This window comes from Pseudopipra pipra, chromosome 2 (genome assembly GCF_036250125.1).
Source record: "Pseudopipra pipra isolate bDixPip1 chromosome 2, bDixPip1.hap1, whole genome shotgun sequence".
In the NCBI taxonomy this organism is placed as follows: Eukaryota; Metazoa; Chordata; class Aves; order Passeriformes; family Pipridae; genus Pseudopipra; species Pseudopipra pipra.
In genome coordinates, this window is record NC_087550.1 from 28,839,040 (window position 1) to 28,861,370 (window position 22,331).

Sequence of the window (22,331 nt, forward strand, 5' to 3'; positions counted from 1 at the left end):
CTCTGTGAAACTGTTGACAAGTGGAATTTGGGAATCAAGCTCCCCACTGAAGTGTGTAAATTTTATGTCCTGGGAGCATCTGACTTCTCAAGTGAGTAGACAGAGGTTCTTTTTCCTACAAAATCACAAGTGGGAAATCCATCTAGATATTTTGAGGTACATCGTCTGGGATTTGGAAAATCCCAGGATTTTTCTGTAAAAGATACTAAAAGAAAGCCTTCATTTTTTTCCTGTTGTCTAAACTGTTCTGCACTGCAGGTCTCTGTGGGCACATTCCTGATCCTCTGTCAGCAGATTGCTGTATGACTTTCTTCTATTTTCATGGTCCCAAGGCATAAGGAGGCACTGATAATTCCGCCTGCTATAGGGTAGCTGAGATGATAATGGTATTGTGAGTCTTTGTTTTGTTGTATTTACTATTACTTTGCTTTGCTGAGGAGCCTGACCCCAACTTTCATCATTGCTAGCTCAGAAGTACCATACCGATCTCACTGTAGTCCTCTGGGTTAGAGGCTAAATACTGAAATGTACTACTGCCCCTTTCAACAGAAGTTCTCGTTATCAGCAAAAGATTAAGATATTAATCTAATCCAAAGAGAACCAAATTCCCTGCATGACATTTTTATTGGTCTCTCTGTGCTTATACCTCAAATTCGTTAAGTTTGGACTGTTTGCTGAAAGCATAAATTCAGTCTCAGTGCTTCGGTCAGAGTTTGTGTAGCAGCCAGCTCTGAATACTGGCTGTAAAGAGGTTTTCCACTAGGATGATGGGAGTGATCAAAGCATTTCTGCATGATTCCACCTTTGTAGTATTTTCATTGTGCTAGAGGTTTCCATTCACATCCTGTGTCAAAATGCTTTAACCTTTTGAGATTAGAGGTTATATATCAATATATATTGATATACATAGGCCATTGGAATATGGCTGTGCAGCCAGGAGAAATGTTTGGCCACAGCCACTTACATACAGAGACTGTAAAAATGTTTGCATTGTGGCTCATGGTTTGACTGAATGACTCTGTTCTAGGCACACTGCTAAAGCTCAAGCAGTGTCAGTGGCACTGCTGAGAACATTCATCTGCAATGTGATTACTTACTGACTGTATCCTTCCTGAGATGTGAGCACTCTTGGAGGTCAACCATTTGGCATAATGATCCTTACTTTTTGTATAGAAAATTCCCACAACCACATCCAGTTGAATGTGCTGAGGACCACTGCTTAGTCATGAACAGTCTGAATGAATACAGGGAAAGTCCACGGAAGATATAATTTTGTTTACAAGAAACTCGATTTCTTCAAAATGTGTTGCTGAATGTTCTAATCCTATTCCTTCTCAGGAACCCTTCTGATGTTGGACAGGTGAGGAGAAAATGAATTGACAGTGGATGCACTCTGACTGATATGCTCATGCATTGATGATCAAGTGGGCTGGAAGACAGCATATGCATGTCTTCAAGCATGCTATTGCTAGTTAAATTAAAAATCAGCTAATCTTGAGTGACAGGTTGTATGCAAAAAAATCTGGTAAATTTCTCTGGGAAGCATGTTGGGAATAATGCATTTTGGCTTCCTGTTTGCAGGAGCACCAGAACTTTTACTCCAGTGACATGTCCTTGGGCTACCTAGTACTTTCTGTGAAGTATGAACAGATTGAGAAGCAGGAAAATCTACGCCTGTTGCTGAGGTAACAGTGGCTGTTGTTGAAGCATATGTTACTGTGCTGTGTCTCTCATCTTACCTTGAGCTTCTTCTGCGTAGATGTGGGTGTGAATTTCATGGCTTTCTTCTGGAGGGGACCACAAAGAAAACTTTGAGCCATTTTTTTGCTTGCCTTCCCCTCTGAGTTGCTCTCAGCAGTCTCCTTCAGGAAGCTGAAGTGGTGCTTGCAAGTGCATCTTTATAGTAGCTGTGTGAAAGATATCTGTTCTTCCCTCAAATAGGAAGTTTTTCTGTTTTTTTTGTTTACTTAGAGACATGTGAGTACTCTCTAGAAGAATATAGATTTCCTAATGGAGGACAGCCTAGCCCAGGCTTTGTCCTTGAGACTAAGACTCCCTTGAAAGTGAGCTAGAACATTTCCTAGGTTCCCAGGGCAGCCTACAAAGTGCCATAACCTTTAGGGCTTCCACAGAGAGACATTACCCAGAGAGAGCTGCTGAATGAACTAGAGGAAGAATAGAGATGGACCTTGCATGGGTGAGAGGCAACGCTTCAGAAAAGCTTTTTACCACAGTATGGGCTGGGTGAATTTCCAGTAGGCAACATGCTACTGGAATCAACAGTTATTCTAATACAGTTGCTGCTGAGAAGGATTCGTCCAGGACTGAGGGAAAATACTGGTTGCATAGGAGTCAGCTACAAGAGAATCACTGGTGGGTTTCCATCACTGTATGCAGATAATGCTTCAGTGCCAGCAATAATCTTAAAATAAAGAGAGAGCCTATTTATGAGCTGTGCCTGGGAATGTTTATCTGAGCCCCAAATCCTTCCCTGTAAGAGACCAAGGAAGAACAAAAGGGTAGAAATTCCTCTATTAAGATATTTCATTATATGCAGTACTTTTTGCTCAGTAGCTTGTTTATAATGGTTTGAAGAGGATTCTGACAGCTCGATAGTTCTTCTTTCTTAGAAAGATATCTCTCAATAAATATACAAATATAGAGGAAGGAAGCTTTTCTTTATCTTTATCTTTCTGGAACAATGCTACACCAATTTCTACCTCCTTTACTTTGCTTAGATCTGCTTTCCTAAGCTGTCTATAACAGACCTTTTACAGTCTTTCAAGCCCTCATTATGTGGTCTTAGGAATCCTTTATTATTCTTTGTTCATGAATTGTATTTCAGCATTTAGATTTCTGTGAAAGAAAATCAGGGGGCAAAAGAAAAGCAAAATATTTCTTTAAACAAGAAAAGAATGCAAAGGAGCAAGAGAATAAACATTCCTGTTTCGTCTTCCTCTGCTTCCCACAACAAGTGATGAACAAGAAGAACTGAAAGTACCTTGTTTTTCTAGTGACTTTATGCACCAGGCTTAAAATTAACCCTTTGGGATTTACTGCTTTAAGGATACTCTGAAGAAATGGATACTCTTTAAGAAAGAACCAGTGTTGCTTGTGTTTCCCTTCAGCTATGTCTCTAATGCCTTTTTTTTGTTTTGTGTCAGGACTCGTACTGGCACCAAACATGACCTAATCCCCATTTCCTGTCTGAATGAGTTTCCCAATGCTGTCCAGATGGCAAAGGTGAGATTCATGCTTGCCTGTTTAAGACCTCATTCTTCAAGTTATTTTCACTTCTGTCTTCCCATTTCCCTCTTTTTCTACTATTTCCCAGTAGAACTGTCATATAGTTCCCTCCTACCCTTCCATTTAGCTTCTCTTCTTTCTCTTTTAATTTTAGCTCAGATTTTTTGCCTGAAGGGGCTCCTGTCAAATAATTGTAAACAGTGCCTGCACTCTCATGTGTGTAGCAAGCTAGGGCAAATGATAATCATGCTTCTGTTTCCCTCTCTTTCTCACTTGACAGCTACTGTGTGAGGATGTGAATGTTGAACGCTTCTTTCCTGTCCTCTATCCCAAGGTACAGTGTTCTGGTATGTCTGTATGTCACTTTTCCTTCAAGATCTGGCTAATGACATCCAGCTGATAATTTCTGTTTTCATTACCTCAGGCTTCGCAGCTTATTGTTGCATTTGATGAACACGTCATAAGCAATAACTTCAAATTTGGGGTCATCTACCAGAAACCTGGACAGGTAAGCTCTATCAGATCCCACTATATGTGAGACAAAATGCAAAGAGTCAGTTCTCTTAGCTTAAATGTAATAAGAAGATCTGTGCTGTCCAGAGGCAGTGGTGCAGAGGCAGCAGTGTTTGTGCAGTGCTGTGGTTCCCTTGGCATGCCTCTTCCACCTCCAGTATCCCTGGCAGCTTTGTAGATCTCTGAACCCTAACCCTAATGACAGCTTGGGATTGAAGCAGAAGTCCCCAGCTCCATAGGCGGCCCAGATGAAGTTTGTGGAGGCAGTGATATTGTTCTAGTGCTGTGCTTCCCTTGTCTTGTCTCTTCCACCCCCATTGTCCCTGGAGCTGTAGGCTTTATGGATCTCTGAATGCTAATCCTAACCCTAAAGGCAGTTTAGGGATCAGGCAAAGCTCCCCAGCACCATGAAGTGGCCCAGATTAGAAAGCTGTGGAGGAAGCAATTTTGGTGCAATGCCATGCTTCCCTTGGCATGCTTCTTCCACTCCCAGTGTCCATGGAAGTGCAGGCTTTGTGGATCTCTGAACCCTAAGTCTAACCCTAATGGCAGCTTGGGGCTGAGGTAGGAATCCCCAGCACCATGGAAGGCCCAGATCAGAAATGTATTTAAGCAGAGATGTTTGTTGGTTGAATTGTGCATAGAAATTACTGCTTGTTCTTTGTACTGCTTGTGCTTCTTACAAGTTCTGCTTTCCTTTTGTAGACAACTGAAGAAGAAGTCTTCAGTAACACAGTAGAGAGTCAGGGTTTCCTGGAGTTCCTGGATTTTCTTGGTGACAAGATTCAGCTGCAGGATTTCCGTGGGTACGTACCCAGCGCAGCTGGAAAGCCAAACTGAGTCAGAGAACACTGTGCATTCACAGGCTGTGACTCTGTTAGAGCCCTGCTTTCAGAAAAGTGCTGTGTCCTCTGAATCCCAGTGCAGGTGAAGAAGCCCAGGATGCTTTTGTCAGCCATCGTGGCTGGAAACTAGTTAGGTGTCTGCTGGTATTTTCCTGGTATCTCAGTCTGACCCGCAGTATCATCAAAGAATAATTTTATTTAACAAGTGCAAATACAAGTTTGTTTCACAATGGTATGGAACAGTATTGTTTTAGGCTCTTTCTGTGGGGCAGCCCATCCCTTCTGTAGTTCTGAAATATGGAGTGTGTTTCTCAGAAGAATACCAAAGAAAGTAGCATCTTTGAGGATCCCTGGTTTAGCTTCATAGCTTTTAGCAAGCTGGTACGTTCACCAGCAGAAACACTGTGCAGCTTCAGTCAGTGCATTGGTTTGGGTAAGATTTGGTGCGTCACTATCACTGAGTTCCTAAAAATTACCTTTGATAATATTGATGTACTACTGTTACTGATACTGTCGTTTTTCTTTCTGCTTTCTCATCTCTACTGCCTGACTTATGGCATGGTATGGATTTGCTCAGGTTCCGGGGAGGCTTGGATGTTACCAGAGGTCAAACAGGCACTGAGTCAGTCTATACAAATTTCCGGGGGAAGGAGATCATGTTTCATGTATCTACAAAGCTGCCCTTCACAGAGGGAGATTCCCAACAGGTATCAGAAGGAGAACTGCAACAGTGTGTCTAAGAGAGGGGGTGTATTCGAAGAAGGACCGTGTAGAGGGGAGAACGACTAGCTGTATAATGTTGGGAATCATGGCTGGAGTAATGGTAAAAGTAGTGGTGAGGGGTTTGGTTGAACAGATGGGTTTGAGATGCTTGGCAAACGGGTGTTTGAGGCCCCATTGTACTGTTCTGCTCTTTTTCACCTGCCTTCTCTCTTTATTATTTTTTCCTCTTCAGCTTCAGCGGAAGCGTCACATTGGGAATGACATTGTAGCCATCATCTTCCAGGATGAAAGCACACCTTTTGTCCCTGATATGATTGCTTCTAATTTCCTGCATGCTTATGTGGTAGTTCAGCTCACTCATAGCACCACTGGGGACACTCTCTACAAGGTAACCAGAATCAATAGATTCCCCTCTACTGATTCTGATCCTTGAAGTGGAAACCTGTACTTGGGCCTCTGAGAGAGGTACAGGTTCAGTCAGCTGTCATCCTCATTTCTTAAGTATCTGCACATGAAACTAGAGTGTTAGTTGTATGTTTTTCAAAGTAGCTGATGAATTTCTGAAGCTTGAAGCTTGGGAATAGAAGCAGGAAGAATTCAGATAAAAGAATTTTGTTTACATCAAGGGTCATGAGGCGGCACAATTGATCCCACTTTGGGGGTTGTCTTGCTTACATGATATAAGTCAGGTAAAATTCATGTCTGCATTTCTTCTGCTGTACCGCGCAGTGCTTAGAGCTTGCACTGCCTGAGACTGCAGGTCAGATACAGCTGGCTGGCCTAATCTATGGGATCTGAACCAGCTACACCTGCTTTTGGGGATCTCAGAACTGATGCCTATCTGGTAGGGAACCTGTTAGGGCCCTCCAGTTGAAAGAAGTCCTGCTAGAGCTCATATTCCATATCTGCAGTCTTTGGATACAGCTCTCTTTCTCCCTCCCTGACATGACTCTGTATGGATGTCTATGTAGCTTTATGTTCAACTTTCAGTCATGCTTAAAGAGCAGAAAATATAAAGAAACTTGCATTTATGATGGAGTTTCCATTGTAGAAACGTTTTAATCCGTGTGTTATGTCTCGTATTATGTAGGGATTTTGATTTGGTGATGATGAGTCCCTATGCCTTGGAGGTCTACAGGAACACTGAGAATACCAAAATTAGGACAGGATCTCCATCTGCTTTTCCACCAAAGAGGGTGTTGGTGGAGCAACCATCTTCCATTGTTCTGCTTTGGGCAGCCATTTTGTAGTGACAAATGAAAGCCTCGTGCTGATCAGGGGCATGGGATTCCACTTCTCTTGTTCTCTGTATTGTAGGGCACAAAAATTCACTTCTTCTTCTCAGTAAACTCACACCTCTCATTGGCTCTGTGGCTCTGTGACATTTATTCATTGTTATTTTGAGGCAGTTGCAATTGTCATGACATTGTTCCCTCTTGAATGAAATAGCAAATAACGATATTGCTCCATTTCAAACATGACAAAAAAATAACTCTGAAATGTTGTGAAGTGCTGTATGTATCTGGTAAGATAGCTGCATGTAATTATAAGTAAGTGCTGTGAGGAGACTAGTGACTATGTAAAAGCTGGCCTGCATTACAGTTATCTTTTTTGACATTGATATGTTAGGTAGGAGCATGTTAAAAATAAAACAAACAAAACGCATGCATTTCCTTATTTCATACTGGGAAAATGCTTTTGCATGTTTATCACCTGTGACTCAGAGAGGCAATGGCACTGAGTGTGCAGTGTATCTCTACCAAGGATTCTCTGTAAAAAACAAATAGGTCAGTACAACCATGTTGACCAAAGTTTTTCTAGTGGAGGTAAATCTTACAGCCCGAATAGAAGCATTTTTTTTTGGTAAATATACTGATTATACTGGTTATTATCAAAAATATTTTTTAAAAAAGCAGTTGGTTCAATTTTTTGTTGTTCTTGCTGTGTGCACATCCAGCTGAATTTCTAGGAGATAAATCAGCACATTCATCCACTGAGTTCAGAAACAAAGGGATGCACAGGATGCTGTATTAGATCTCTTTTGGGTATGTAAATTATTCAGAAGGGATCAGGTCTATCATAGTAGTTTGAAAACTTTGATAGTTTTACTTGTGTTACGATACTTTTTTTTTTCTCCCTTATATTATTTCAGGTTTCAGTCACAGCCCGAGATGATGTCCCCTTCTTTGGACCCCCTCTGCCAAATCCAGCCATATTTAAAAAGGTTTGTTTCTCTGGTCCGATGTTAGATGGCAGGAGGATATTGTACACACACTTAATGTTCTGAGTCAGTCTGGCTAAATGACTTTGGAGGTCCAAAGAGTAGTAAGGAGAGCTTTTATCATGTGATATTTTTATTACTGTTTTTATCTCCAGTTTAGTCTAGTCTTCATCTTATCTTACAGAGTGCAGAATTTCGTGAATTCCTTCTGGTCAAGCTCATCAATGCTGAGTACAGCTGCTATCGAGCTGAGAAATTTGCTAAATTAGAGGTGGGTCTATTACCTGGTTGCTTCCATTAAAAATTATAATTATATGTAGTTATAAAGATATTATTGTCAGATTAAGAAAATATAGTAGAATTTTTAACTTTTGATTTTGTGTTGCTTAAGAAAGGAAGATGAAATGTGATTAATACTCAGCTATGGGATGCTTCCTTCATATTTCATAGCAGGTGTGATAGAATATGAACAGGTGCATTCTAATGTAAAGGTCTAATCCTCAAGTAAGAATGGGAATGTGACACATACATTTTGCTGGAGGAAATTCTGTATTAGCTGAAACTCACTATTATGGTACAGGATGCATACTGATATCACTGATTTTTGGTACCAAAATTCTGTTCCAGATTCTGCTGTTTGCCTGATCTGGAAAAAACATGCCTCTGTTTCATCAGCTGTAAAAAAGTGTCCTTTATGACTTGCTTTAGAAAGAGTTTAAAAGGGCTGGGTCTTACTGCAATAATAACTGTGTCGTAAAACTGTAAACTGTAACTATGCAGTTAAAACACTTCATAATGTTTGAAGTATTTTCATGGGGTTTTGTTGTTCTCGTTGTTGCTGTTTTGGGAATTTTATGTTTGGTTGGTTGTTGGGTTTTTTTAAGAAGGATGTGAGACATTGAGAACAAGGAAAAAATCCTCCGGTCCCGTTAAAAGATATTCTCATTTCCAATGCTGATGCAGGAAAGAACACGGAGTGCCCTCTTGGAGAGCCTTTTTGAGGAGCTGCAGCTTCGCAGCCGCAGTATGATGGGATTACCCACAGGGGAGGATGACAAGATAGAGAATGGCAGTGGGGGCTTCCTGGAAAATTTCAAGGTGAGCCATCCTACAGAGCTATACTGTGGTGCAGAATTCCATACTGGCCTGTAGAAGTCAAACTCTTTGTGCTTCATGCTGGTGTCTAGTGTCAGATTGGGTTTTATTCTGTGACTTACAGAAAAAGGAATCAGTGTTTGCAAGTGGAATTGTAATAACTAGTAGCAAGGGGCTTTTGGTTCCTACAGCAGATCTCCTCCAATTCATTTTTGTTATAATTGGAAGAGTTGCAAGAGCTACTACAAGAGAGTTTCTAAACTGTCTCTGAGTGTCATGGCTGGGCTTCACGAACAAAGATTTGGGAAGGGCTCTACCCATGTTTGTTACAAGCGCATTGGTGGCTAAAAAGGCCAATACGAGATAGACACGTCCGGTTGCAAAAGGGTCTCTGAGTGTACTGTCTAGAAAAACTGTGATGCTTTACTTACTCTCTAAAAGCCAGAGTTATTTTATCTTTGTTCAGTGTAAATGGCATGGTGTTGTTTTGTTTCAGTTTTTTTAATAAGTCAGGATCAGATGACAGAACATTGTTTTGAAAGTGATCAAGATGATACGAGAAAGCAAAGTTTTTATATGAATGGGCAAACTGAGTTTTGAACTGGTTATATAGAGAGAATCTGATGTCACTTCTGTCTGGAAAGAAGTGTTATGAATAGCATTTCTTCAGATGACCTCCACCTGCTTTGTATGGTAGGCTGGTTAGAGTTACTAAGGGCTTTGAAACGAATCCATTCACATACAGTTTCTTTAGCTATGTGCATAGCTTTGGTCAGATCTGGGATGCTTTGGTGAGGTGCATTTTTACATACAGTCAATCTACCCTGCCTTTGCTACTAACCATGAATTTTATACCCATCCGTGTCTTACTCTAGTTACCCTAAAATATCCCTTTTCTGACTTCTAGCAGATACTGTGGTTTGCATGTCATGTATACAGATGACTTTTGTAAAAGGCTGGAAAAGGCTGAGTAAGCTCAGATAATGGCTTTTTCAAATGCTTCAGATTTTGATGTCTGCTTTCCCCTTGCAGCCAGCACTGAAATTCATACAAGACTGAACCTTACAGTCTTGAACAGGAGTTTGATTTTGCGTTTTATAGCCTGTACTGGGTAGGACTGCTCCAGTCGATGCTGTCTTATCCAGTATGCTGGGATACTGGTAGGGAATCTCTAATTATTGCAAAAGGACAAGGGAAGTGAAAGTAGAGAATATACATGAGGAAGAGTTCCTCCCTGGCTCTTCCCAGAGCTCCATGCATGAAGTAGTATGGACAGTATCTAAGATGCTGCCTTCTAGGAATTAGGATTTGTGTGGTTCTGATGTCAGTCTGTCACAACTTTCCACTCAATCTGTGATGCTTCTCATACTACCCTACCGTGTGCATGTCTATATGTGTATATCTGTGTTTGTCTGTTTCCCTGCCTCCTTCCTGTTCAGCGGGTGATCAGAGGCCGCAGCCAGAGCCTGGATACCATGGGGATATCCATGAGAAAGCAGCAGCCAGCCACCCTGCCCAGCCGCCCAGCTACAGCTGGCCTTGCCCTCAGCCAGAGTGTCGCCGAGGGCCCTAAGGCCATTGCTGCGGTAAGGTATTCGGGTGGGCTGTAAGAAGAAAACCCGGCATACCTTTGTAGCCACCCATACATTTTATTTCTCTTTCCCTATTAGTTTGTCCTCTTGTACCGCTGTGAATCTTTTTGTTGTATCATCCCATTTCACAAGTGGTGAAAGTCTGTTTTGTCTGTGCCTGTCCTTTAGCCTCAGTTCATGTGTCAGCTAGAGCTGAGATTGATGCAGACTGGAAGAAGAAAGTCAAACATGGTTCTACTTTTGACATATATCTCTGCTATCCTGGATTAGATCCTGTACCTTGCCATATGCTAAAAAATGCATGCACTGTAGTTTGACCAGAATGGTACTGTACTGTCATATGGCAAGAGCTGAGAACATAAGGACACTAGAACTGTTTAACTTTTTTCAATTTCAGCAATCAGATTATTTTCTGTAATATAAACAGGTGCACAATATATATTCAAGGTGCTGTTTTGCTGTAAATAGAATTTGCATGTTTGGAAGAAACAGCAAAATTAATAAAGTTTGGGGTGAGAAAAAGAATGAATATTTCTAGTCACTATCAAAGCCTTTCTTATTTGATAGGGATACTAAACATATGTGATCAGTGTGAGTATAATAAATCTGTGACAAATCTTTCCAGAAAAGGATCCGTGTTTCCAATACTGAAAATGTGGTTACCTTGGCCAAAGTGCATTTGGCCAGTTGTGGTCTCTGCACTATTGATGTCAATACAGGCAAACTACAACAAAGGCATCTTGGAGTAAGCCAAGAAGGTGCCCTTCAGCTGGAATATTTCTTGGTTGCATGCGTTCTCTATGTCAACACAAGTCACAGCCTATTAATGACCTGGGTTTGCTGCCTCCTCCACACCTTTAACTTCTTGATTTCTTTACCTTTCTGATTCTGCCTCTCCTCTCATCATAAGGGGGATGCCTCCTTTCCAGAGCTCCTTTCTCTGTATACTGGCTGTGTTCTGCCTTTGTTTCTATATCTCTCTGTCCCTCTCTCATACCACCTTTGTAAGCCCTGGCTGCTCTTTCTCACTGACAGAAAGTACTCCTTCTTGCAGAGGTGGAGCCGAGCCATGCTATTGTATTGCAGAGTAAAGGAGAGGATCTGGATTCATGTCACAAACTCTTCTGCCACGCTTTCAGTTCTCCACAGTTTTTCCTGTCTTGTTCCCCTCCTTCCGTTCTATCACGCTTTCCTTTTTTCTAGTCTTTTGCCTTGCCTGGTAGGAGCCCATCACGTACTCGAGCCAGCCGCTTCCATGGGCGACGGAGTAGTGCCATTGGCATTGAGAACATACAGGAGGAAAAGAGGTATGAGCTGTGGGAAGATGAGACAAAGAGGGTAGAAAAACAGGAGGAGATGAGAAAAGGAACATGAAAAGGCACATATAAAGACAGAAGGGGAATTGACAGGAATGAGAGCTGAAATGGAAATGGTTGGAAGAAAAACCTAATTATCAGCTGCTAGAGAAATGGACAAATGACAGAAACAGACAAAATTAAAAAAGGACATTTGGAAGTGGGGAGAATCAGTATTTGAGGAGGAATGGAGGAAATGGGCGGAGGAATATTGTAAGATCGCTCTTAAATATTTTACAGTATGATCCAGGACTCTTGAGTCTCCTCTTCTGTATTCACCACTTTTAGATAAGAGTCAGATGACAGGCTAGTACTTGGTAAAGGGATGCTTGATTGTTTGTTTCCATGTTAAAATGTTCAAATAGGCAAAACTTCTTGTATCTTAAAGGACTTTCTTTTTAAAGCATTAAGTCAAAAAGACTAGTGTTTAAGTCAGATCATCTGAGAAATAATTATAACTAATGGAAAAAATACAGGTTCAAGGAGTGATTTGGCATATTTGACAGAATTATAACCATTCAAAAGTTGTCTACTGGTCACCAGAGATTATTTAGATAAATCATAAATTTCTCTCAGCTCTAGCTGAGACACCTTTTTAAGATTATACAGAGTCTCAAAAGTCACATGAGTGCTGTGCATCTAATATGCAATTTTCCTAGTTGCAAGAATTCCAGAAAGCAGGTTAAAGACTCGATGTAGAAGGGAAAAAGTAATCTTTAATGTGGAAACCAGTGATTTTATGACAGAAGGAAATTACTGCATATTCTGTTCTTTCTTAATGAAGTACATATGACCTAATCTGAATAAAAATAGTATAGAATCTACTTAGAGAAAAATCTTCTGAGACAACTGCCCTGTTGCCCAGTCTAAGCCAACACAGTTAGCCACAGCTTCTCACTATTTTAATTACTTTTGTACTTTAGGCAGTCGTGTCCCTCAATCCATTACTTTGTGTTCAACAAGCTTTTCTATCCCCTTGAAGAATCTGTAAAACTTTTCTATCATAAAGAAAATGCCTGGATTTATTTTCTTCTTTTTTTTTTTCCTGCTCTTTGCTAGGAGGAACTGGTAAGCTGTTTGGCTTATTTAGCTTTCTTTTTGCGTATTTGTAACCTTAGATATGAGGAACAGGGAGCCTTAGCTTGTATTTTGTGAAAGACTTTTTGGGTCATTCTTGAAGGTGCGGTTTCACTAGCAACTGTTCTGTTCTAACAGTTTGTTGCTATTGTAAAGCAGATGTGATACTTCCCCTCTTCCACAGTCTCTTTCAACTACCCAGTTCTGACTGTTCCTTGTGATGGCTCAGATGCTCAGTGGATCTTTCATGGAACCGATTCAGCCCACTAATCTAAGAGGAAAAGTATCAACTTGCTTTCCTTGATAATTGTCTGCCAGATTCTGCCATGAACTGGCTCATGGAGAAGTTTGATGGGTATCAGGACTGATGGGAAGTGCACTCAGTAAGAGTGAAGGAGGCTGGAGCATTCTCTCTTTCTGGCAACAGTGAGCTCAACGTGTGACTTCACCTGAAGCTGTAATTTAATGATAGGCAGGCTTTGGTGATGGAGCTGACCCAGTCCATCCCACTTGTTCATGTGTTACAGAAGTTTCAGGATTGTTTTAATTTTAGAATTTTTGTCAGGGTAATTTCCAGTCTCACAAACAATTCTATTAGCACAAGTGAGGGCATGAGGAACGGTGATTTGAGGGGTACAGGTAGGATCAACTGACCAGGAGAGCAGGGGAAGAGCTCTGTGAACTCCCATCACTGAAGCTCCCCAGCATCCCCCTCCCCCCAAAAAAACCCTTTAGTTTTCCTTTACTTAATTAAACATACCTCTCTTTTCAGTTACTCACACAGACAGCTTTCTTCAGAAGTATCTTGGCAAGTACTAGCAGCAGTAATACTATAGTAACCATCATATTTACACTCTCTATTAAATCCTAATGAAAGAGGGAGGATAAAAGAAAAAGTTAAAGAATTAAAGGTGAATACTGAAATTAATTTAAGCTTTTAAATCAATTCAAAAGGAGCTTAAAGTTTGCCATTTTGAATATGTCAGATGTGACATGTAAGCAGTCTGCCCTTTTCAATACAACTGTGTTTACTTCTGTTTCACATGTATATGAGAGATCCAGCTTTGTATTGGGCTTGTAAAGGACTGTTAGAATAGACAGTAGTTAACTCTGGCTCTGAGTATAGCTTGTTTCTCTTCTCTCCAAGCAGAGACACTGCAGAGAGGATACAGAGGGTGTTGGACAGTCCAGGAACTTTCTTTGACCTGAAGTCTGATGGATCATCCAGTCCCAGCTCCCCAGAGTTCCCCAGCAGGAAGAGCAAGTGAGTTGAAAATAATTTGAAAGATGCTCACTGTCTCTGGTATTGGCTTAAGTGTGGTGCATGTCTCGTTCTGTTGGAGGCTTTGCTGAGATTGTCCACTTCAGGCATTGTAGCGTCTTAAAAGTTAGATGTCTGGCTGTGGTACAGTATTTCAGAGCCTGTCATGGACTCGGCTTTCTGAAGCAGTCGGTGAAGAAAGATTGGACTACTTAAAGGTGATTTTGGTTATATCTTTACTATAATGTTAGCTTGCATCCAACAGGATACGCAGAGTCTTAGCTGTCCAGTTATCCATGTTTACTCATGTATATGTTTCTTCTATAGTTTGCTCTGGAGTGATTTTGGAGCTTCATGGAGAAGCTTGGACAAGGGTATGTTGGGATGTTGGGTTGTCCTCAAGTTCTGCCCCTTTAAGCAGAATCCATGCCGCTGCTCCCAACCAGCGTGAACTAACCTGTCTTCAGTCCTCCTGAAGTGTTATAGCAGGTGTTACAGCACGGTCTCATGTGTTGCACCTATGTTTCATTGCTAAAGCACGCCATACCACACCCAGTGTTCTCCTGCAAAACACTTCATGCAGCAGTCTGCAAAATAGTTTTCCAGTTTCTAGTTGCCAAAAACTGGAAAAATGCAATTTCCTTGTAGTAGAGCTTTGCTGTTGCTAAGCTGTTTTATATTGGTGTGTGATCCTATCTAGAATACTTCAGGCAAACCACCCATTTACATTTCCAAGACTCCAGAGCAGCCTGTCTCTAAATCCAAGGCTGCAGCTGACTTTCTGGAACAGCTTGCCACACCTAATTTTTTTCATGAGAACTTGGATGAGACCTGTGGCAAAAAAGGGACAGATTATTTTGTATTAGGGCATGTCGCTTCCTCAGGACTGTGTCTAGTCTAAGAAAATTTCAGGAGGTGCCCTAGAACCAGGGCTCTGTGGTTGTAGTTGCTCCAGGTGCCAGATTTGACAAGGAAGAGCCTTCCTTCCAACTAGACCCAATGCTCTCTAAGAATTACAGGCTGCTGACTATCTGCAGTAGTTCAGCTACCCAGTTGTGTGCTGTAGTACTGCCCGGAATTTTGTCACAGCCAAGGTGCAGAGTTCTGGTAAGTACATTTTTGTGTATGTGCTAGTTTTGGTTTTGGGTTGGATGAGTGTCCAGAATTTTCATGTGGAGGAGGATGTGAGTACATCTAGGAGATACAGACCATTTAAGATGCTAGCTCTGGCAGCCAAGGACAAGAGAGAATGCAGGACATGGAACTGCTGACTGGTCAGCAACCACCATCTTCCAGCATTACCACATCATTCCACCTCTCTTTCCTGATCCTGCCTGGGACCTTGTTAGTGAACTAGAAGTTCCTGACTAGGCATGTGTTAGGGACTCTTGTTTTGATTAGATAGATGATTACCTTGCATAATAAACAAGACTTCTCCTATTTAGAAAAGATCTCATAGCTTGGCTAGTCCTGGTTACCTGACTGTAGAATGTGTGCATGTCCTGGAAAAAAAGAAGTATGAAGCTTTCTTTCCTGACTTTTGCATATGATTGTGGGCTTCCCCCACTTCCCAACCCCCGTTCTCCATCAGCTGAGGTGAGCCAGCTGCAATGGCTGTTTCAAGTTGGTATCCATATGCTTTTGGAGAGAAAACGTAGCATGGGATTTCACTAACAATACTTGCATGAATATTGTTTATGCACATGAGGCATGACCTGTATTATTTGGCAGTCTGTCTAGTTCTGTCCCCAGGATTCTCTCTGTGCATTTTTTTCCAGTCACAGACTCAAACCACTTACAATCATAATTGTGGTGGTTTAGCCCATTCCTGGAGAGTTCGTTTGTGAGGTGGGATGTAGCATGGAGTTTTGCACAATTAGTGATTATCCAGAGTTAGAGTTGTGATCTCAGACTTATGGACTAGCTCATGTGCAGTCATACTTTCTGCATGTTGTCTGAGACAGAGGAGTAAGAACATGTAATTCCACCATGTAAAGCACACCATTTTCAGCAAGACATTATTAGCACAGTATTGCAGGAAAAGGCTGGGAGCGTAAATTCTCACAGTCTGTCTTGGAGACCATTTACTGATGTTCTGCTGAAATAGCCTATCTGTTTTTCATTGTGGAACCACAAATCAGGATTCATGATATAGGCATAATTCTAATGCAGAAAGAGTTCTGAATGGTTCTAGAATAATTTATGTAGTCCCTGTTAGATAACATAAATGGGTTATCCCTGGTAGTATGTCGTCAATTCTCTCCAGGTTCTCTCCATAGAGTAGAGTCACAAGAAATTTCTCTTATTGCAGAAATGTCCAGCATGTTGCTGCTGGTCTTAAGTAACCATTTCAGATTCAAGACTTGAATGATCAACCTCTTCATCTGTGTTCTACTAAAACTAGCCTGGAAATAAATGCCAAGGGAATGCATAAATTATAGATTAATTAATTTATAGTAGAGACAAAGTGGCACTTACTTTCTGTCTTTGCCTCCTGATTCTCAACACACCCTTCTGCAGTGATCAGCCTGCAATCCATGAAACTGCATTGTTCACTTGAGCTAATGGTGTCTTCTGTCTCACATGCAGGGACAATTGTCCTTAGTTTTTCTGCTCTTCTGTCCAGGTAGCCTTCCAAATAATTCTTCTTCCCAAGGGACAGACTTAAGCCAGCCTATGTAACCAAGTAGCAGAACTCCTCAGGGAGAGGCAACTTTCTGGGTTGCATCTGAAAAATCAAGCACTATACTGTATATGTCCATATCCTAGGAAAAGTACATGGGTTTTTTGTATGTGTGTTTTCCCTCCTCAGACACATCTGAGTGGGGACATCAAGCCAATCAGGAGTGGACCGGATGCTACTCAGTCATTGGTTACCTCACTGAAGATACTGGCAAGACTTTTGGGGTGAAATGAGAGTCCTGGCTAAGAGGAGCATGAACGTACTTAGAGGACCTCAAGGACTGTGGAGAGACCAATGGCACCAAGTAACGCTCCACTGGCAGTTCCTGGAGCAGGAATTCTGGGAGAGGGAGATGGACAGAGAGCTCCTGTTGGAGCATTTTGGCTCTATGCTCTTCCCATTGCCCAGTCAGCAGCCACTGAACCAGCCTCTGCTAATGATGGGGAACGGAGGCCACCTTGAGTGCGACCCCTTTGCTTCCCCTTCTTTCAAATGAGTAAGAATATCTTGGCCTGCAGAAGGCAAGAGCAGAGGAACATGTTTCCACCTCTGTCTCTAGTGCCTTTGAATTACATAGGTCAGGAAATGCAGTGCAGAGAACAAGGATGGAGAAACCTGCTCAGGAAAGATGCTGAGAAGCAGATACTTTGTGGAAATCTAGATCCCAGTTCACTTAAATTCATGTTATTGTTTGCTCTGCTGAGGGAGAAGCATGTTGGCCTTCATTTCCTCCAAAATATATTTCCTAAATTAGAGGAAATATCTTTGGCCTATATTGGCCCTATCTTTACTGTTCTCCCTGTTGCATGCTGGCATGGAATATGCCTGGGACTTTAGGTTTCATTACTGCTTGTAGGTCAAGATTGGCCACATTTTGCAGTGTTTCTGAAGGAATAAATATATTTAGTATGTTAAAAGTGTCTTATCTTTCTTGCCTCTCTTAGCTTTTTTTATATTTCTTAACATTTTTAAGCACTCATCTCTCCCTTACTGGCTAGTCTTACGCAAACAGTGGTATTTCCCCATTAATTTTAGGCTTACATGCACAGTGCACCTTCTACCATGTAAGCATGTCAGCCTCATGGACTGCTATATCTCCTAGATGACTGTAAGCAGTGGATCACAAATTTTGATCTGGGAAGAGCTGACCTTAAGGGTCTTTCTTGATAGTTATGAAACATGCACCGGGCTATCTCAGTGTCTGTGTCATTTGAGAAAGTAGTGGTAAAGTAACCCAATACAGTTTGCTTTGAATATCCCTGTTGAATGACCCTGTGAGACCTAAAAGTTTAGTGGAATGGACCTAAAGGAGCCCATCTACTGGCAACTTGTCACATGGAAAATCACCAGGATGGGAATCTGACCTAGGTGTGTTCCTGTTTGTAAGCAGGAGGAAGTTCTGACATGCCTGTGGAAGAGCTTGGCACTTGATGCTAAATAGTTTGACACTGAGACAGCCTGCAGATCTCAGTAATTTATTTCAACCTTCCCATTGCTTTGTTAAACTTTCTTAGTTAACTGTTCTACAATACTGGTTAATGTTTGTGTGTTTCCCTGCCTTCTCGTGTTACACCTGTCCAGAAAACCAGCAGTAACAATTTATAAGCTCTATGGCATGAAAAGTGTGCTTTGTTCTGTCTGGAATTTCACATAAGACCAAACATGATAGTCTGATAGTAGCTGTGGGAATGGGCGGCCAAGACTGGGTCTTGCCTGCCCTTTATACTCGGTTTCACGTCTCTTCATATTATATTTAGGCTTCTAAGTCTCTGATCTCCAAAATAAGGCATCCGTTGATTTTAATGAATGTCTAGATGTATTTGGTACTTAAATGCAGATGGTGTGACTCACTCCGCTTTACTACGCGTAAGTCTGTGACTTAAAAATTCAGTTAGATTTGTCCTTTCATACAGTTATCCAGCATGGAGACAAAGAAGTGGTGTTTCTACTAAATGATGTAGCAACTAGAAATTAAGGTATGCAAGCCAGTTCACTTGTGTTCTGCTCCTAGGTGGAAAAACTAGCTGTGGATGAACCATTTCTTCTTACTGTTTCTGATTGCTGTATAATAAAGTTATGCCACAAAAAATTAAGCCTGTGTGTAACAATAAGCATGATGATGTTGAATGCTTGCATTTCACAGAATACTCAGGAGTCAGACTTCAGGATACTGTGTGATGCAGCCACTCTCACGTTCTTCATCCAGTGTAAGCAGTTGTTGTAGTGGATTAAGGGAAAATGGAGCATCTGAGGAAGAGGAGAATGACAGGGTGGGTGTCTGATCTCTAACAAACAGAGGCTACCCTGCCTGATTTTACCAAGTGCATTATTAAAACACGTCTTCTTTGCCCTCTCCAGGAGCTGACGTGCTCTCTTGAGGGCCCTCCAAAACAGGATTCAATGGTTCAGAATATGTGGCTGGATGACAGTGACTGCACACCCAGTACTTCTAGCTCACCAGGTAAAAAAAGAAAGAATAAAAAGAAAAAATCCTCTACTTATGCTTCTAGAAGCGTATGGGAGGTTGAGCTGCATCCTTTATATGCTGTACTTAAGATCTGAGAAGTGTAGGTAGATGATAGAGAGATGGGGAGAGAAATTGGCGTGCAAACTTTAATGCGAGAGAATGTTTCAGTAGCATGAATAAACAGTGCTGTACATACTGCAGACAGAGTTACAGTAGACTGCAAAGAATGAACGTGTTTGTGTTTCTGTGGAGAGCTATGGTTGCATTTCTGAATCAGTGCCCATACTTCTTTATAAACTAGACAGTTTGGATATAGGAATTATAGAAACAGTGTTTCCTGAACTAAGCAGTATGCTTCTCAGAATGGAGGTAATCAGGTAGCTAACCTATACTGAGCTTTTTTTGGCTAGGCTCTTTAGTCAGTCTTACTTGATTAAAGCTGAAGTAGTTGATTAAAGCTGAAGTAGTTGATCAGCTTGGATCCATTCACAGTGCAAAGAGATGATTATAGTCTTCTTTTCGGTCCCATAGCAGGGAGAACTATCGTATTACCTGCTGCTGAGGTTGTATCACCTGCACTGATCTCAGCCCCTGTTTGCAGTTGTTTTGCTTTGTTAAAATGAACTGGTGTGTACTAAAGCATTTCATGTTGAGAATCAGTCTAAAGCTAAAATTAGGGAAAATTTAAATCAGTTTCAACCTGTTTCTGAGAATGAGGCTGAGAGGACTGTGTAAGATTTTGGGAAAGTATGATTGAGAAGACTAAGCTTTTGAGTTTGGGAAGTCATTAGAAACTGTGAAAGGCAAAACTTAACAATTGTTGCCAAAAGACTGGAATAGGAGCATGTTGAGATGGTAAGAGATACTAGGGATTATGTTTATGGCAAGTGAAAGAGTTGGTTGGAAGGGACAGTGAAATCTTTGTAGGAATTGTGTGAAAAGGGATTGTTGATAAAGATAACAAGCATCAGAAAGTGGAGCCAGTTTACTTTGAAGATAGAGTTAGGTCTTAGTCTCCGCAGCTGCCCCGTATGAGATGTCAGTAGTGGCCCTGCTTAAAATTGTCTGTATCTTAGCGACAGCATTGAGGATGTGATACTGTCAGATGTTCTGCAGAGACCTCTGTTCTGTGAGATGTTTGTAAGATTTCTCCACTTTGCAGAACAACTCACAGCATGAGTGCTTGTATGCTTAGAGACACAAGGTGCTGGTGTTGAAACTCTGGGAGAACAGGAAAAACAAGTGGGATTATTGATCATGCAGAGGAAGAGGAGAGCCATGCCATATGCTACAATTAGGAGCTGGGGTGCTATATACAAATATTGCTTGTTCTGAAGGAGAGACATAAAGATGTTAAATGTGGTGATATGAAAAAGCGGCATGTTAGGGACCTTCACAACAGAAGACAACCAATGAGCTGCTATTATGAGGCAGAAGGTAGGAATGAGCTTCAATAGGTCCTTCTTTTGAAAGCTTGGAAGAAGGAGTTCAGTGTCATCAGCTCAGAGCAAGAGTGATAAAAAAATACTGTAAGGCCAGGAGTCCCAACACCATGAAATTGTCTCTTTTGTAAGGGATCTGGAAATGACACTATAAAGGCAATAGTTGCTCTGTGCCTCACAGAGGGTTTTCACTCGTATCACCATGACATTGTCCAGGTTACCAGTTCCATGTCTTTCTGGGATTATCTTGAGCGGGCCACAGCTCCGCTCACAAATTCACGCCTATTGCCTTTGTGGCATGACACTGAGAACAGGCAGGTGTGAGAAAGATAGATGCTTTCTAGTGGCCTCTGCTGCTCTTCCCAAGACAGTTTCCCTATCTGCTGACTCCTTATTGTCCCACAAGTATATAAATCATGCATCACCAAGAATAATCATTGCAGAGAATGCGATATAATGTTCAACATAATTTTTAGGTTTTATAGACTCCACTGTGAGTGGCAATTATCTGATACTGACACTGCAAAACTTTCACTGTGCTTTCTCAGTACCTTGGCATGGTCAGACAGCTGCATCCTTTAGGAGTGGTGATTTTCTGCTGTACCATATCTATTCTTATATCTTCACTGCATACATGTAAAAAAACCAAACCTATATATGGGTACACCAACAAACCTGCAGGTGTGTATGTGGGCTTCTGATTTGTGCTAAGAGAGCCATTGTTAAAATGGATAAACATGGATACTTTTCGGATTAGTTGAAATCAATTCATCTAATCAGGAGACTGCAGAGATGTAGTTACACGTGTGTGTGAGGTACGAGGTAGCAGAGTCAAGCCTGCATTCTCTAAGCACAAGGTGAAATCTTGCTCTTCTGAATTTGAAAATTTATTTCCAGAAATTCTGACAGTTCTTGAGCTAGAAAAAGATAGGATTAAGACCAAATTTTTGTGCAAAAAAAAAAGAAGGAAAACCACAGGGGTGATACATTTATTTTGATTTTTGCAAATACTAAAAATTTTCTGTTCATTTACTACATCCAGTCCTGATGGAAGACTAATTATCACAAGATCAAGTGTGGCAATACATGTTAGTATTCCTAGACAAAATTACATTTAAATGAATATTGGTAATTTGGGTTAATCTGTGCTAGAGGGAAGAACTGTAATTATCCATAACTGAACATAATAAACTGAAGATATGCCAGAGTTAAACTAAACAAAGAAAGAAAGCCCCTTGGGACACAGAGAGGCATCCTGGTGTTTTAGTTTCGCCCTTTACTGAGCTGTACAATAACTATTCAGCCACAGTTAATGCACTGTGTAAAATCAGACTGAATTGGTTTTGTTTTTTTTCCAGAGAAACATAAGACATGCCCACTGTAAGTCTAGGTCTTACACTGAATGATTCCAGGATTCCTAATCATGTACACGTTCTTGGGTTCTCCAAATTGCCTTTCAGATTAAGAGAAAAATGTTACAGAAAAAGAAAAAAAAGTGTCAGCTCCCAGATAAAGACACAGAAAGCTGCCATTGCCAAAATATTTTTTGATTTGGCTTTAAAGTACAAACATGTCTCATACGCCAGTGCATATCACATGAGGCAGAGGTGACTTTCCTCTTAGCCTCAAGAGCAGGACATAAATCCAGCTATAACTCTCTTTAACACTTCTAGTGTTATATTCTTAGAGATAAGGCATTCAGGTTACACAGATGTATTTAGTAATGGCATTTCTTAGCTTGACTGCATGAATTGTCACTTACTGGAACCTGCTGTATTATTTTAAACTATTTTTTGTGTGTAATGTTAGAC

At 41.1% G+C, this 22,331-nt stretch overlaps 1 protein-coding gene across 11 annotated transcripts in view; it reads left to right on the forward strand.

The window, feature by feature from the left end:
- LOC135409328 (rap1 GTPase-activating protein 1-like) overlaps positions 1-22,331 on the forward strand; it is a 45,723-nt gene that overhangs the window by 19,965 nt on the left and 3,427 nt on the right. For 8 of the 11 annotated variants that reach the window (XR_010428143.1, XM_064644691.1, XM_064644690.1 and 5 more), the window contains 15 exons: positions 1,582-1,685; positions 3,165-3,243; positions 3,527-3,580; positions 3,671-3,754; positions 4,465-4,565; positions 5,182-5,311; positions 5,560-5,715; positions 7,480-7,551; positions 7,733-7,819; positions 8,512-8,646; positions 10,083-10,229; positions 11,439-11,542; positions 13,818-13,931; positions 18,755-18,881; positions 18,970-19,072. Coding sequence is in view for 10 of the 11 variants with exons in the window: in XM_064644691.1 (XP_064500761.1) it covers positions 1,582-1,685; positions 3,165-3,243; positions 3,527-3,580; positions 3,671-3,754; positions 4,465-4,565; positions 5,182-5,311; positions 5,560-5,715; positions 7,480-7,551; positions 7,733-7,819; positions 8,512-8,646; positions 10,083-10,229; positions 11,439-11,542; positions 13,818-13,931; positions 18,755-18,881; positions 18,970-19,072 (1,597 nt within the window). In the remaining variant the exon portion in view is untranslated. Of the gene's footprint in view, positions 1-1,581; positions 1,686-3,164; positions 3,244-3,526; positions 3,581-3,670; positions 3,755-4,464; positions 4,566-5,181; positions 5,312-5,559; positions 5,716-7,479; positions 7,552-7,732; positions 7,820-8,511; positions 8,647-10,082; positions 10,230-11,438; positions 11,543-13,817; positions 13,932-14,255; positions 14,303-16,740; positions 17,529-18,754; positions 18,882-18,969; positions 19,073-22,331 lie in introns of those variants that run through there. The other 3 variants (XM_064644692.1, XM_064644689.1, XM_064644695.1) reach the window with 3 other exon arrangements.